Source organism: Conger conger, chromosome 3 (genome assembly GCF_963514075.1).
Source record: "Conger conger chromosome 3, fConCon1.1, whole genome shotgun sequence".
Classification (NCBI taxonomy): domain Eukaryota; kingdom Metazoa; phylum Chordata; class Actinopteri; order Anguilliformes; family Congridae; genus Conger; species Conger conger.
The window spans coordinates 69306414-69322300 of record NC_083762.1 but is presented as its reverse complement, the minus strand read 5'-3'; the positions used below and the strand labels follow the sequence as shown (position 1 = coordinate 69322300).

Here is a 15887-nt window from a genome sequence, read left to right as displayed (position 1 = left end):
AGGTACATGACTGGGACCCGCTGGTCAGGAGATAAACATCCTCACAGCTGTTGGGCCCTAGAGCAAGGCCCTTACCCCACAATGTTCCAGGGAGGATTATCTCCTGCTTACTAGAACTGTAAGACACTTTGGATAAAAGCATCAGCCAAATAACATGTGATAGCTGGATGACCAGTTCAGATCAGCTCCATATTCTAAACATAGTTTGACCAGCTCAAGCTATGTTATGAAACAGTTGGTAGCTGGTAATTTCAAGCTGGTTGTAGTTGGATTTTACACCAGGGATCAGTCACTCTAAAGCTGAAATCCTTGCAGCCGATGCTGGAGAATACACTTGATGTCTTATTGATGCTTCTGAAGCACTTGATGTCACCAGCTGCTTTTTTCCACATTGCAGACCACAAGCCAAGCTTGCACAGACATGAGTTGGAGGAAGGCTTTAGCAGGCACACTGCAGGCACCAACTCAACCAGGGAGGGTAGCTAGAGAGCAGCTCTCTGAAGCAGGAGACTCCCACCACACCCAAGCCCAAGATATACTCAGGTTTAATGATGCAGACAAGCCATGTGGAAGAGGCCAAGTGTAGTATTGGTTTCTGTCCCATTGCCTATCACTGACTCCTGTGCTCATAATGGTTCCATCAAAAGGAATGACAACCAATGTATTTTAATACATGTAAGATTTAATAAAAATAATAAACATTAATTAGCCCAGTACATTTAAACAATAACAGATTCATTCAAATCATTACAATAACTTTGATGATCAGTACAATATGATATGCAGCCATGATTATTCTGCAGGATATTTCACAAGAATATTGTTGATTGGATATATCATATTCCAGTCGACGAGTCCATCACCTTCAAAATTCATATATTCATTCTCTGCAAAATATAAGATAGATATATTATTTTGTCAAGGTATGACATATAACATGGCAGATTCAAAAAGCCAAATATGAAAAAAAAAAAAAAAAAAATTCAAATCTAAGATAAACTTCACTGATTGCAATGCTTGATGTGTATGTAAACTCCGCTACCCAGACTTTTCAGTCTGCGTGCACAGTGTATACGTTTATTGCAGTTTATTACTCCCTTAGTGTGGCCATTATTGTAGTTTCAGAATATATCCTTCAGAGTTTAAGGAAACTTTATCTGTACTCACAGCAGCTGTACAGCTTCTTAATCTTCTGAATGTCCCCCTCGGACAGATTTGACCTCTGTCCAATAGACTGGTTTGGGTTTGGCACGGGAGTTATAGTGTCCAGTCCGTTGGTTGAGAAAGCAGTTCTAGAGAAGTGGAAGAAAAGAAATGGTCCATGTTAAATTAAATTAAACTAAAATTAAACAAATTAATTGCTTAGTAGATACAGTCATAATGAGAATCTCCTTACCTTCCATAATGCATGATAGAAGTATATTCATATGGAGTATTCAGATTTTCAGTATCTTGTTTCTGAAAGTTGAAGATGGTGCCTGTTAAAGAAAAAATATGGTGTTAGCTATTCATTAAAAATATTAAGTAGCTTGTCCTTTCTCTTTTAAAGTGAGTGTAGAAATAATCTTTACAGCACCTTTCCAATCTAATTTCCCGTAATATCAAATTGCAAGACACTGCTTGAGTGGATAAGAGCCATATAAAGTCTTGAATTAGACAGGCAGTTCCTTACGTGGTGGAACATTCTCCCAGTTGATCTTGACGTATTGGTCCCGGTCGCTCCTTGTGTGCTCATGATAGAAGCCCAGTGCATGGTTCAGCTCATGCTGAATGATACCGTGGTATACACAACCATACTTGGCCAGAGACAGTACCTGCTTGCCACCAGTTCTCCCAAGATAGGAATAACAGCTGAAAGGAAATAGAAGGTCTCTCTCAGTCTTAGCCAAGCCCACCAAAATCAAATCTGAGATGTGTATCTTGCCATTGATCCTGTCATTAGAGAAACTGAGCTCACCCATCTCTGCTCTCAATACTGATGAAGTCTCTCTGATATGACCGGGGAACAAAGCGAATGCAGGTTTCTGTGTTGAAGGTCTTCATTGCATTTTCAATCCTCTTCTTGTGATAATGTGCTGTAATGCAGAAGCATCCAAAAACAAGCATGAGCAAAATGTTAACTTTTAATTTCAGTACAATATTTAAAGTGCTAAATGTCTTATTTTTACTATACATGCATGAGCAAAATCTAAACTTTGAAATGAATTATCAATGAAGGACTATTTACAAGATTTTATAATCGATTTTTCAAGATTTTTAAACAATGTTGTACAGCATATTATTTCTGACTCCTTGAATAATATAAAGGGTTATTATATTTTGCATGACTGATTGACAGTACTTGGAGAAGTTCAATCATGCAAAATATAATAACTCTTTCAGTATTAGCACCAGGGTGTACTTACACATAAATAAATAAATGTTCCTTCACTTACTGAATTGATTGCTCATCGTATAAGGTACTTCAACAAGTCCATCTGAGGATTTCCTCCATAAACATTGGTTATTCCGACATTTAATGGCATTCCTGGTGTTTGATACAACCAGGTCTCCCTCCATCAGCATCTCACTGGACCCTGCAGACAGCACAATCAAATGATTGTAGAAAATCATAAAGGAATGCTGGATAACTTCATAAAATTTTACTCAAATGTAATTCCTGGTTAGTATCTTCTAGAACATTCTGAAATTGCAGAACTACAATAATTTCCAAAACAGCTAGGGATTCCCAATGTTGTGATTCTTCTGCATTGTCTCTGTCTTGTTTTTATATTTATAAGGGTGGGGTTGGAGCGGAGGACCAAGTGCGCCTAAATAATACCCCTCCTAGATCCCAGGGGCAGAGTACAGGGATAAGTGGGACAAAAAATAAGAATAACTCCCGTAACAGGGGGGAGAACAAAAACAAACCCGAAGGCGATTCTTAATTGGGAAAACAGAAAAGGAGCCCAAAATGGCTGAAGAAAATAAAACGACCCTTTGAGAACAGGGCGAGTGTACCGACCAGGAACTGTGCCGAATAACGAGCACAGAGAGTGCCCAATCAGGGGCAATGAAATAAAAATACAACCTAGCCAAAAACAGCGTAGGCTAAACAAAAACCATGAGGCGCAGCTCAGGAATAAACACAAACCAAAATACATTTACCGGGGACAACGTCCCTCTACCGCCGGCTCACACGAGCCCAAAACAAAAATGAAAACCCTTAGGGAAGGCGTCGGTGAACCCAACAACTAAACCGAGCGCCTTCCTTACCTTTGTTCTTTTCGTTCTTTAAATAGTATTGCTTCGATACACACACCTGCACAGAACCTGACTCGAATAAACACAGAGTCTACCTTGTGCATTTACCGGCTTTGTGCTAGGGCGAACGGTAACACAGAAGCACTGAAGACCAGTCAGAACTGGCCTTAAATACTCTGCTGGGAGGCAATTCCCCTGGTGCAAACGAGGAACAGGTGTTACCAATTATCCTAGGCCCTCTGGCGATCACCACGGGTATTACCTCCCACCATGACAGGACCCCCCTACTAAGGAGTGGCCCCAGACGCTCCTTCAGCCCCCCGTCTGTGGAACTCCCGAATAAGTTCCGGGTCCAAGATGTCCCTTGAAGGTACCCAACAGCGCTCCTCCGGGCCAAAACCCTCCCAGTCAATGAGGTACTGCCTGCCTCTGCCTATGCGGCGCTCCGCCAAGATGCGGCGCACGGTGTAGACCGGGCCCCCGTCGATGAGCCGTGGAGGTGGTGGGGAAACCTCCGCCGGAGCCAGCGCACTAGTGAGCACCGGTTTCAGGCGAGAGACATGAAAGGTGGGATGAATTCTCATGGACCGGGGTAACTGGAGGCGTACTGTGACCGGGTTGATTTTCCTTATAATTTTAAATGGGCCCACGTAGCGAGGGGCAAGCTTGCGGGATTCGACCCGCAAAGGCAAATCACGAGTGGACAGCCACACTCGCTGCCCCACCCTGTAGGACGGCGCCGCCCGACGGCGCCTATCGGCCAGTCTCTTTTGGGTGGCGGTGGCCCGTAAGAGCGCAGCACGAACCTTACTCCAGGTGGCCCGGCACCTCCGAACGAAGGCCTCCGCGGAAGGCACCTCCACCCCCCGCTCCAGTTCCGGGAACAGCGGTGGAGCGTACCCAAATTGTGCCTCGAAAGGCGAGAGCCCCGTGGAGGCGTTGCGCAAGGTGTTATGTGCGTACTCTGCCCACGTGAGTTGGCGACTCCAGGACGTGGGGTTGGCCGCGGCTAGACACCGGAGCGTGTTCTCCAGAGTCTGGTTGGTACGTTCCGTCTGCCCGTTGGTCTCCGGGTGAAACCCCGATGAGAGGCTCACCGAGGCGCCTACCAGGGAGCAGAACGTACGCCAGAAACGGGACACAAACTGCGGTCCACGGTCAGACACCACGTCCTGGGGAAGACCGTGTATCCTAAATACGTGGTCCATTACCAATCGTGCAGTCTCCGCAGCTGATGGTAGCTTGGGCAGCGCCACAAAATGCGCTGCCTTAGAGAACCGGTCAACCACCACCAGAATGACCGTCTTGCACTCGGAGGGCGGTAACCCCGTGATAAAATCTAGAGCGATACAGCTCCACGGTCTTCCTGGGGTGGGTAACGGTCGCAACAGGCCTGCGGGAGCCTGGTGGGAGTTCTTGCTGCGAGCGCAGACCGGACAGGCGGCCACAAAATCCCGTACGTCCCTCTCCATGCCGGGCCACCAGAACCGTCGGGACAGAAAGTCCTTAGTGCGGTGTGCCCCTGGATGCCCCGCCAGCCGGGAGGCATGTCCCCACTGTAGCACTTGAGAGCGGACCCTAGCCGGTACAAAGAGGCAATGAGACGGCCCCCCCCCCCGGGTCTGGCTCATGGCGTAATGCCTTCTGCACTGCTGCCTCAATCTCCCAAATAACAGGTGCCACGATTCGCGCCCCAGAGAGAATTGGCTCAGGAGTGCGTTCTCTGTCAGTCTTGTCAAAGACACGTGAAAGGGCGTCTGGTTTCGCGTTTTTGGACCCTGGCCGGTACGTCACCGTGAAAGAGAAACGCGCAAAGAACAACGCCCAGCGCGCCTGGCGCGAATTGCGTGTCTTGGCAGTTTGGAGGTATTCTAAATTCTTGTGGTCCGTCCACACAGTAAAAGGATGTTCCGCCCCTTCCAGCCAGTGACGCCACTCCTCCAAGGCCAATTTCACCGCTAGTAATTCTCTGTCCCCTACGTCGTAGTTCCTCTCAGCCTGGGACAGAGACCGAGAGAAATACGCACAAGGGTGAACCTTTTGATCTTTCGGCGACCGCTGTGAGAGAATAGCCCCCACCCCCAGCTCAGAGGCATCCACCTCTACAATGAAGGGCAGCGACGGGTTTGGAGTTATAAGAATGGGCTCTGAACAGAACCTGCTCTTTAACTCCACAAACGCTGCTTCCGCCCGAGGGGTCCACACAAAGCGTGCGGGTGCACTCTTCTTCGTGAGCACGGTAATGGGAGCGACCACAGTGCTAAAATTTCGAATGAATCGCCGATAAAAGTTGGCGAACCCCAGAAACCTCTGCACCTGCTTAATAGACTCTGGAGTGGGCCAGTTCTTAACGGCATTAATCTTTTGCGGATCCATCTCCGTCTTACCTGGCGACACAATAAACCCCAAAAAAGAAACGGAATTTGCGTGAAACACGCACTTCTCTGCCTTAACAAACAGACGAGCCTTTAACAGGCGTGTCAATACCAGCTTTACGTGATGGATGTGCTCAGAGAGAGTGGCGGAAAATATCAGAATATCGTCCAGATAGACGAAGACAAACTTTTCTAACATCTCCCTGAGCACATCGTTGACAAGCGCCTGAAACACAGCAGGGGCGTTGGTGAGGCCAAACGGCATAACTAAGTATTCGTAGTGTCCGGAGTGAGTGTTAAAAGCAGTCTTCCACTCATCGCCCTCTTTTATGCGCACCAAATTGTACGCATTCCGGAGGTCCAATTTGGTAAATACAGATGCCGTTTGTAGACGCTCGAATGCAGAGTTCATAAGCGGGATGGGGTATCTATTTTTTACAGTGATAGCGTTCAGTCCTCTATAGTCGATGCAGGGTCTTAAGCCCCCCTCTTTCTTTTTGACAAAAAAGAACCCTGCCCCCGCTGGTGATGAGGATGGCCTTATGAACCCGCTGGCTAAAGCATCGCGAATGTACTCCTTCATGGCTCTACTCTCTGGCACAGATAGCGAATAGAGTGAGCCCCGAGGTGGGGTAGTACCCGGATACAGGTCAATCGCACAATCGTACGCTCGGTGTGGGGGTAACGTGGTCGCCCGTTGTTTGCTGAACACCTCTGCTAGCCAGCTATATTCCCTCGGGACATTATTTGGCAGCGGGAATTCAACAGCCCCTACCATCCGACCCCCATACTCACTGCCTGCCGTTTGGGAAAGGCTTTGGGTGTCCCAGTCTATACCATCACTGTCCTGACATTCGTCAATAGGACGTTCCCAATCATAGACCGAGTCCCACTCAAGCCCCCCCCCCCTGCTCCTCCTCCGGCCCACCGATATTAGGGTCCCGAGGCTCCCCGGACTCCTCCTCGTCCCACTCGGACCCTATGTCAGTCTCCCTGGGAGGAGTCGAGGACATATGCATCAGGTTGGAGTGAGTCACACATTGTGAACCCCAGCAAGACACCGGATTACTCCGGTTACCCCAGTTGATACGTGGCTGATGCTTTACAAGCCAGACATGACCTAAGACTACCGGGTAAGCCGGGGACTCCACCAAGTAAAAATATATGCGCTCCTGGTGGCCCCGAACCGGGATCCGCATAGTGACCCGTTCTGTCTTGTGACGGACTACCCCGGACCCCAAAGGGCGGCCGTCGAGGGCCGTGATAGATTGGGGCTGTGGCATTGACCGAACTGGCAGTTTTTCCCGTTCAGCCCACTGACGGTCAATAAAGTTGTCCACCGCCCCCGAATCGATGAATGCCTCTGCTTTAACCACGACCCCTCTCCATGTCAATTCGACAGGGATAGTAGTGCGAAAGCTAATCCCTTTGGTCGGTCCCACTAGCGACTTTCGCTCCGCTAGTGGGACTGAGCTTTTACCTTCAGAACGGGACAGTTTTTTACCATATGCCCTGGCCGCTTGCAGAAAAAACACAGCCCTACTCTCCCAGGTCGCCTCTTAGTGCACGTCAGCGTGGTACTGTCCAGCTGCATGGGCTCCTCTACCCTGTGTGCCCCCTGTCTCCCCTCTGCCACTTTACCTCTGTCTAGGGAAGGTGAAACCGGCCACTTTACCCCGCCAGTTCTGCCGGCTCTCTCCCTCTCTCGCTCCCGGACCCGGTTATCAATCCGGATTGCGGTAGAAATGAGCGACCCTAAATCCCTTGGTGGCTCTAATGTGGCCAGCGCGTCCCTGACGGGATCTGACAAGGCTCCCGTAAATAGAGTAATTAGCGGTTCGTCCGCCCACCCCGTCTCCCCTGCCAGAGCCTGAAATGCCACAGAAAATTCGGCGACACTCTGAGCTCCCTGCCTCATCCAAGTAAGTCGGGCCGCCGCCTCCTTGCCCGTGACATCATGATCAAAAACCCGTGTCATCTCTTGTATGAGGAGCTGGGAGTTATTCATTACGGGGGATTGTGCCCGGATCAGCGGATCTGCCCAGGCCAGAGCCTTGTCAGTCAATAAAGACAGAATAAAAGCCACACAGGCGTCATTGGTCGAAAACCGTGAGGGCTGCGCTTTAAAAAATATCAAGCACTGGGATAGGAACCCCTTGCATTTACCCGCCTCCCCCCCGTACCGCAATGGCAGCTGTAACTTAGGCTCCCTGACCAATGGTGTAAGAGGCTGGTAAGGGGGTATCGCAAGTGGGGGGGTAGTGGGTGGGTGAGGTGGGTCAGGGGATGGTGCTTGTCCCTGTGCTGAGCGGAACTCGTTCATTAACTGTCGAAAACTATCGGCGAGCTCCAACAGCACATCCTGCTGCCTACCTAACCTGGCCAGGATCTCATCCTGGCGCTGAAACACGATAGTTTGCTGCTCGGTGGTGGCCGCCTGCTGTGCCTGCAACACCTGCAGCGCCTGTTCCTGCCTGCCTAGAGCAGCCTGCTGGGCGGCTACCACCGCCTCCAGTGGGGAATCTCCCACATTCATCCCTGAACTAGTCGCTGGTCTCTCCAAGATGGCTTCTGTGTTCTATAAGGGTGGGGTTGGAGCGGAGGACCAAGTGCGCCTAAATAATACCCCTCCTAGATCCCAGGGGCAGAGTACAGGGATAAGTGGGACAAAAAATAAGAATAACTCCCGTAACAGGGGGGAGAACAAAAACAAACCCGAAGGCGATTCTTAATTGGGAAAACAGAAAAGGAGCCCAAAATGACTGAAGAAAATAAAACGACCCTTTGAGAACAGGGCGAGTGTACCGACCAGGAACTGTGCCGAATAACGAGCACAGAGAGTGCCCAATCAGGGGCAATGAAATAAAAATACAACCTAGCCAAAAACAGCGTAGGCTAAACAAAAACCATGAGGCGCAGCTCAGGAATAAACACAAACCAAAATACATTTACCGGGGACAACGTCCCTCTACCGCCGGCTCACACGAGCCCAAAACAAAAATGAAAACCCTTAGGGAAGGCGTCGGTGAACCCAACAACTAAACCGAGCGCCTTCCTTACCTTTGTTCTTTTCGTTCTTTAAATAGTATTGCTTCGATACACACACCTGCACAGAACCTGACTCGAATAAACACAGAGTCTACCTTGTGCATTTACCAGCTTTGTGCTAGGGCGAACGGTAACACAGAAGCACTGAAGACCAGTCAGAACTGGCCTTAAATACTCTGCTGGGAGGCAAACGCAAACGAGGAACAGGTGTTACCAATTATCCTAGGCCCTCTGGCGATCACCACGGGTATTACCTCCCACCATGACAATATTTGATGTGTATCTTTACAAGACATAATTATATCAGAAAAAACTTCCCTTGTCATACCAATACACTGTCACAAGGTAACACAAGAAAAATATTACACTAACCATTGTTGGACAGCAGAATTCTGGCAGTGATGTCCACATCATCGGGATCCTCTATTTGGATTTCTTAAAAGGAGAAGATTTCAACACACTGTATATTGACCTCACAGTTGCATTTATATTGTTACAGAAAGAAATGCCACAAGATACCAAAAGCATTAGAACAGGTTAATAAGTCACAAAGTAATATAGTCTCACCATCTTCACTCCCGAGATCCTAAAGAAGAAAGGGAGGCAGACACTGGGTTAATAAAAATGAAGACATATTTGAGGTAAGAGTTGAGTGAAACTTTCCACTGTGTTGAGTGGAGCGTCTCTTACCACGAGGTGATGTGCCTGTGAGAGGCTCAGCAGCAGAGCTAGGATGGTGGAGATGAGTCTGTGGTCCATCTTCTGTCAGCGTTTGGAGATCCTCAGGATGGTTCCCTCACGATGAGTTGGTGTCTGAGGTCTGTCAGGCCCTGTCTTTTATAGAGCCATCCAAAGGTTTGTCGATGAGGGGATCAAGGCACGTTTGTATTTATCCACACCCACAGTAAGCTTGTAAAGTAAGTTTACACAACACATTTCACATTTCACTTAAATTGCAGGTGAGTTTATTTACAGTGTTAATCTGGGAGGGTCAGTGCAAGCCCATTGTCTCCAACAAAACATACAACTTGTTTATAAGTGTCTTGACCTGTGCTGATGACATTAATGCTAATGGTGTGGTTAACCTAAATCTCTCTTGTAATTAGGCTGCCCAACATCTGCCAGGAATGGATGGGGATCCACACAAGATTTCCTCCAATTTCTTACACTTGCCTCATGGGAGCTTTTCCTTGTCATTGTTGTCCTAAATGAGGCCTGGGACCTTGAATGTCGGTTAAGTGTTTTCAGATAGTCTATTAATCTATTGTGAAAAATACCATACAAATATAATCAAATGGAAGTGGACAGAACTGTGGCCTGTTCCACAAAGCAGGATTACTGAGTTAGCCGGATAGCTGCACAAAGTAAAAGCTATTTCCAAACTTTTATTTCATGTTCCAGATTTGGGGGAGAGGTCCAGATTTTACTCAGTGCAGTTATCCGGTTTACTCAGTCTTCCTGCTTTGTGGAACAGGCTGTACCATAGTTTCATACATTAGTTGTACATGAAAACCAACTTCCATATGATGTACTGTAACTGGCTCTTTCTGATTGCTTTATGTAAAAGTTACAAGTTACTCGTTACTAGTTTGTTCATTAAGAATGCACAGAATTACACCATTTTAAAACCATATGATCTCATTTTGTAGGACATGTTTATCAGCAGATGTGCTTTTGAGTTTTTATAAAATTAATAAAAGTAAAGTGAAAATATTCACCACGACATATAATCAATTAAATCATTAAAAGCACCCGTGTGAAGTAGCTGTGGAAATTTGTAGCATCAAATTTAATAAGATACATTTTCCTCAATTTCACTTGATCGAGGCTGTCTGGGATTCCCTGGATAGCCAGAAGCAAGTGAGAAAGCCAAAGACTGTAGAAGAACTGTGACAAGTTCTCCAATATGTTTGGTACAACCTACCAGTTGATTTTATTATAAAACTGCAGGACAGCGTAGAGATTTGATGCAGTTCAAAAGGCGAAAGGTGGTCACTACAAATATTGATTTAATTTGGAATTTGTTCCAAACTGTTCATTGCTCTTTATAGTGCATGTTTTGATGTTGAAAACAGTTAAATTCCTTATTTTTGAAAGTTAGTAAAGTAATTTATAGATTTTTTTTGATGTGCCTTACAATTATGCACAGTGCTAAAGATGTCTGAAAATTAAAACAAAGTGATGACCTGCCCACAAATACCAAACCTAAATATGGAGAAGCACATTTCAAATGTACTTTACACAAGATCTGTATGCTTTGTGGGAAATGATTGGTTTTCGTTGGTCTTCCCAGATTAACTCTATAAACAAAATAATCCAAATTAATTACAAGTCACAATGAAAACTTCTAAAAGCTTGTTTTGGGTGGTGGGAATTGCTGATAATCCCTGATCCCCTTACAGGCACACCTACAAACTGTAGTATAAAAGACAGGGCCTGACAGACCTCAGACACCAACTCATCGTGAAGGAACCATCCTGAGGATCTCCAAACGCTGACAGAAGATGGACCACAGACTCATCTCCACCATCCTAGCTCTGCTGCTGAGCCTCTCACAGGCACATCACCTCGTGGTAAGAGATGCTCCACTCAACACAGTGGAAAGTTTCAAATGTGTGTTCAGTTGTATTAACCCAGTGTCTGTCTGCCCCTCTGTCTTCTTTAGGATCTTGGAAGTGATGAAGGTGAGCTTCCATTGCTTTGTGGTTAATTCCTTTGCTGTAAAACACTTCAGTACCTGATGCTTTGGATTTCATTTATTTCTGAAGCAATTTTCAAGCGTGAGATCAATATTAAAATAATATTTTGAAATCTTCTCCTTTGAAGAAATCCAAATAGAGGATCCTGATGATTTGGACATCACTGAAAGGATTCTACAGTCCAACAATGGTTGGTATAATCATTTCTTTATTAACTTGTGACAATGCACAAAAACTGACACTGTCAATATAACTTTCCTTTCATTATTTCATCTCTAAAATATCAATATGTTGTGAATGGTTCCGCAAATATAAATTTTTCAGCATTCACTTGTTGTGTCAGTTGTTTGTGTAAATGGCATGATCCTCTGAATGACTGTGTGCTGTCTTTAAAGGGTCCAGTGAGATGCTGATGGAGGGAGACCTGGTCTTATCAAACACCAGGAATGCTGTAAACTGCTGGAATAACCAATGTTTATGGAGGAAATCCTCAAACGGACTTGTTGAAGTGCCTTACACTGTGGGCGATGAATTCTGTAAGTGAAGGAGAATCTGTATTCATACATACTGTTGGTTCATCCTGGTGCTAATATTGAAAATTTACATTCTGCTCATTCTTGATTTTGGATGATTCTGCATTGCAGCATATTATCAAAAGAGGAAGATTGAAAATGCCATGAAGACCTTCAACAAAGAAACCTGCATTCGCTTTGTTCCCCGGTCATTTCAAAGAGACTTCATCAGTGTCGAGAGCAAAGACGGGTGAGCTCAGATTTTATACGAATGCAGGATCAATTGCAAATCTACTCAGATTTGATTTTGGTAGGCTCGATTAACAATGAAATGGTGACCTTATCTTTCCTTTCAGTTGTTATTCCCATCTTGGAAGAACTGGTAACAAGCAGGTACTGTCTCTGGACAAGTATGGTTGTGTTTACCACGGTATCATTCAGCATGAGCTGAACCATGCACTGGGCTTCTATCATGAGCACACAAGGAGCGACCGGGACCAATACGTCAAGATCAACTGGGAGAATGTTCCACCACGTAAGGAACTGCCTGTCATATGTTGGACAGTTTTTATCCACCAAGCATGCTTTCAATTTAATATAGCATGAAATGAGATTGCTATGGGAAACATTATTTCTACACTTTTCAATAGAGGCTAACAAAGTATTTGTTTCTTTTTCTTTCAGACACCATCTACAACTTTCAGACACAAGACACTAATAATCTGAACACTCCATATGACTACACTTCTATCATGCATTATGGAAGGTAAGGAAAAGGGGTATAGTCACATTTTGACTGCAACCAGATAGAGATCAATGTGAACTTTTATTAACAGAGACCATTTTATTTTTCTTCCATTTCTCCAGAACTGCTTTCTCATCCAATGGAAAGGACACTATAACTCCCATACCGAACCCAAACCAATCTATTGGACAGGGGCCACGGCTGTCCATGGGGGACATTCAGAGGATCAATAAGCTGTACAGCTGTTGTGAGTACCGATCAAGTTTCAATAATCTTCAAATTTTGCATGATCTTTATTTCACCCATCCTTTCCACGCATTTATTCAAATGTTCTTTTCCCCCTCCCCTTTAGTGATGTTCCCTCCACAAGTTTCAGTGTTACTGTAAACTACAATAAACTCATTCATCACAGACAGATCAGTAACTCTGCCCAAGAGCAGGAGCATTCATCCCAACAACCATATTTTATTCAATATAGAATTAGGTGGGACATATAGTACTATTTAATATAGAAATGTAATATTTTAAAAAGTCATTTATTGATATATCAGAAATTACATATGATATTTTAACAATACATTTAATGTTTGACAATCATTTCTTGAAATAAGAAAATATCTCTTTTACTTTGCAGAAGTGACTTACTTGATGAGAAAATGAGCTGGAAGGGTGAAGCAGAATATGAAGCCATCAATGAAAATATTACAGTCAGATGAAATGCATATCATTCATATGCATAATTTGCCTTTCTTTTGGCAGAGGTATCATAAAAAAAGGTTCTTTGTAACTGTCTGCATGTACTGGCTGAATGTTCCTGTACTATGTGATTAAACTTTACACAGATTAAATTACCTTTGTCATTCATTTTTCTATCAATATGGTTTTTCAAATGACCCTGTTCAAGAAGAAGAGATGTTTTGCTTTTCAAGTATCATTAAGGTTCCAGTTCACTTCCAAGAAAACACATCAAGAGATGTGAAAGAAAGACATCAAGAGAAAATCAGGGATGCATCAGAATTTCATAAAAGGAAAGAATTAAAAACAGAAGATGCTTCACAAGATTGTAAAAATCATTTAATTTATTGATGTCTACTCGCTACACAGTTTAAGATAACGATTTCATATGTTCCACATGCTTTATAGTGATGTCATCATTGTCATTTTATCAGTAACCAATGATATCATGTCCTCAGTAATAATACTATTAGTTTAATGTCTAATCTCACACACGACTGTCTTGCTCAGAAATAATAGCCTTAAAATTGAGGTAAGGGTTATAATTAGGGTTATGGTTAGAGTTAGGCTTAGGGGTAAGGTTGATTCATCAAATGTGGAGCCATTGATTTGCTGAAGTCATATTGACATAAATCCTGCTAAAAATGTGCCTGTGAATCTGTTTAGATTTGATCCTCAACAGTCAGGCCCTGAAACACATTGATGAGAAACAGTCTGCTGGCCTTGAAAATGTAGACCCTTACCTTTAAATGGCAGCTGCAGATTTTATAGCTACATTGCCTCTAATTGCCTCTAATTTTAATCTGAGCCTTGCCTCCAACTCCATTCCCAAAGCATTGAAGTCTGATTATGTTTGTCCGTTACATTCATTAGTTAATATACAGCTCGAAGCAACAGAAAATAATATTCTGAGTGAATGACTGTCAGGAGACAATATTATTGTAGCAGCCATGTTTGTAATGACATCATAATCCCTTGATAAGAACCTATACTGTGCACCATCATTTGTTCATTGTTTCAAGGCTTTTGTTACTTGGATCATGGATCACATTGACAAAGACAACACTGTGTTGGCCTTAGTGAGGGTGCATTAGGCTGGTATACATATATCAGACACACATATATATGAGGTGGCCTGTAGCCAAGTGGTTAAGGTCCATGACTGGGACCCGCAAGGTCAGTGGTTTGATCTTCAGTGTAGCCAAGATAAGATCTGCACCGTCGTTGGACCTTTGAGCAAGGCCCTTAACTCTGCATTGCACCAGGGGAGGATTGTCTCCTGCTTAGCGTAAATCAGCTGTAAGTTGCTATGGATAAAAGCATCAGCCAAAGGACATGAAGTCAGTTTACTACAGTAAGTGTTACTATAAGGCTAAAATACACGGTGAGACTGACTGGATTTTTGGTTTTTGCTTTCTGTGGTGTCTCTGGCAGTTTGGGGTCACACACCACAAACATTTCTTAGTCAGGGAGTCTGTACCCACACTTCAGGATGTGGCTGTGATTTTCGAGCCCCTGGTGGGAACAGTGATAATGTTTAACGTGACCTCTGAACCCTAAGAAACAGTTATAATGTTCAATGTGACCTCTGAATCCCAGTTTATGCTGACAACCACACTACTCAATTTTTAGAGATAACTACAGGTGTTCCACAAGGCTTCATTTTAGGACCCATTTCATTTTCTGTCTCCTAGAAAATGACATAGGGAGGGGAATCTATCCAGCAAAGATCCGCTCATATACAGATGACAGAGTCATCTATGCAGTTGCTACCTCCCTCAATCAAGCTGTTAGTTACCTCAATGTTTTTCTCTTAGAACCACATTCCTCCATTTTTGAATGCAAAAAAAAGCACAAAGTTTTGATATTTTCTCTGTTGGGTGAAACAAAACTCTTCCTATAAAAATGTTGGTATATGGCTGGATGAGAAGTTGGCCTGTAATATACTTGTGGAAACCTTATTAAAGGGGAAAACAAATCCAAATCCAAGAGTCCAACTGTGTTTTATTTCTGTTTTAAGAAATGCTTTTTTTTTTTCTTTTTTTCTTAAATGCAAGTTTAATGGAATTAGTTCAATATAGGTTTCTTGTTGGAATAGACCATGCTTTATTTTAAATGCTGAATCACATACTCATCATTTTACTCTTTATGAGTTATGTGATTGGACCTCATTGAAGCAGTGCAGGGAACTTGTATCAGTGCAGGGAATATGTATCTTTTATTGATGAATCTATTCTTTGCCAGCTTCATCCTTATCTTTGTCATTTTTCATAACCAGCTGCCACACTTGTTCCTCAAGGTTGGCACTCTCTCATGTGCCAAGGGTTACGTCAGATTTTTGCAAAGCTTTTCTCTTAATGCACCATGAGCTTGGACAAATAATAAAGAAAACATGAAGCCGGAGACATTGTCCTTGATTTGGCATTTTAAATACAGTCAGCTCCAGAATTATTGGCACCCTTAATAAAAATATGTAGAGATAATGAATAAAGAATGCATTTAATAAACAACACACAAAATAATCTGCAGA

At 44.1% G+C, this 15887-nt stretch overlaps 2 protein-coding genes across 2 annotated transcripts; one reads left to right on the top strand and one right to left on the bottom strand.

The window, feature by feature from the left end:
• Positions 1-799: 799 nt before the first annotated feature.
• On the bottom strand, positions 800-9425 carry LOC133123703 (hatching enzyme 1.2-like). Its single transcript, XM_061234181.1, has 9 exons — positions 9357-9425; positions 9234-9252; positions 9039-9101; positions 2436-2576; positions 1958-2075; positions 1673-1851; positions 1397-1478; positions 1168-1292; positions 800-887 (listed from the first exon to the last, which is right to left on the bottom strand). Coding segments are annotated over exons 1-9 (798 nt in total). The 3' UTR covers positions 800-885.
• Positions 9426-11170: 1745 nt separating this feature from the next.
• Positions 11171-14106, top strand: LOC133123538 (hatching enzyme 1.2-like). Its single transcript, XM_061234008.1, has 9 exons — positions 11171-11239; positions 11332-11350; positions 11493-11555; positions 11761-11901; positions 12010-12127; positions 12234-12412; positions 12562-12643; positions 12745-12884; positions 14024-14106. Exons 1-9 carry the CDS (start codon positions 11171-11173, stop codon positions 14104-14106), a joined length of 894 nt encoding a protein of 297 aa, XP_061089992.1.
• Positions 14107-15887: the final 1781 nt, after the last annotated feature.

Excerpts from the sequence above, each read along its gene's own strand:
- LOC133123703 (XM_061234181.1), bottom strand. The coding sequence starts at position 9,425 with ATGGACCACAGACTCATCTCCACCATCCTAGCTCTGCTGCTGAGCCTC. Across the intron at positions 2,577-9,038 it reads AATTCTGCTGTCCAACAATG|GGTCCAGTGAGATGCTGATG; the intron begins GTTAGTGTAATA and ends TGCTGTCTGCAG. Across the intron at positions 2,076-2,435 it reads TACGATGAGCAATCAATTCA|CACATTATCACAAGAAGAGG; the intron begins GTAAGTGAAGGA and ends TCTGCATTACAG.
- LOC133123538 (XM_061234008.1), top strand. The coding sequence starts at position 11,171 with ATGGACCACAGACTCATCTCCACCATCCTAGCTCTGCTGCTGAGCCTC. Across the intron at positions 11,556-11,760 it reads GATTCTACAGTCCAACAATG|GGTCCAGTGAGATGCTGATG; the intron begins GTTGGTATAATC and ends CTGTCTTTAAAG. Across the intron at positions 12,885-14,023 it reads CTGTTGTGAGTACCGATCAA|ATTTGATCCTCAACAGTCAG; the intron begins GTTTCAATAATC and ends GAATCTGTTTAG.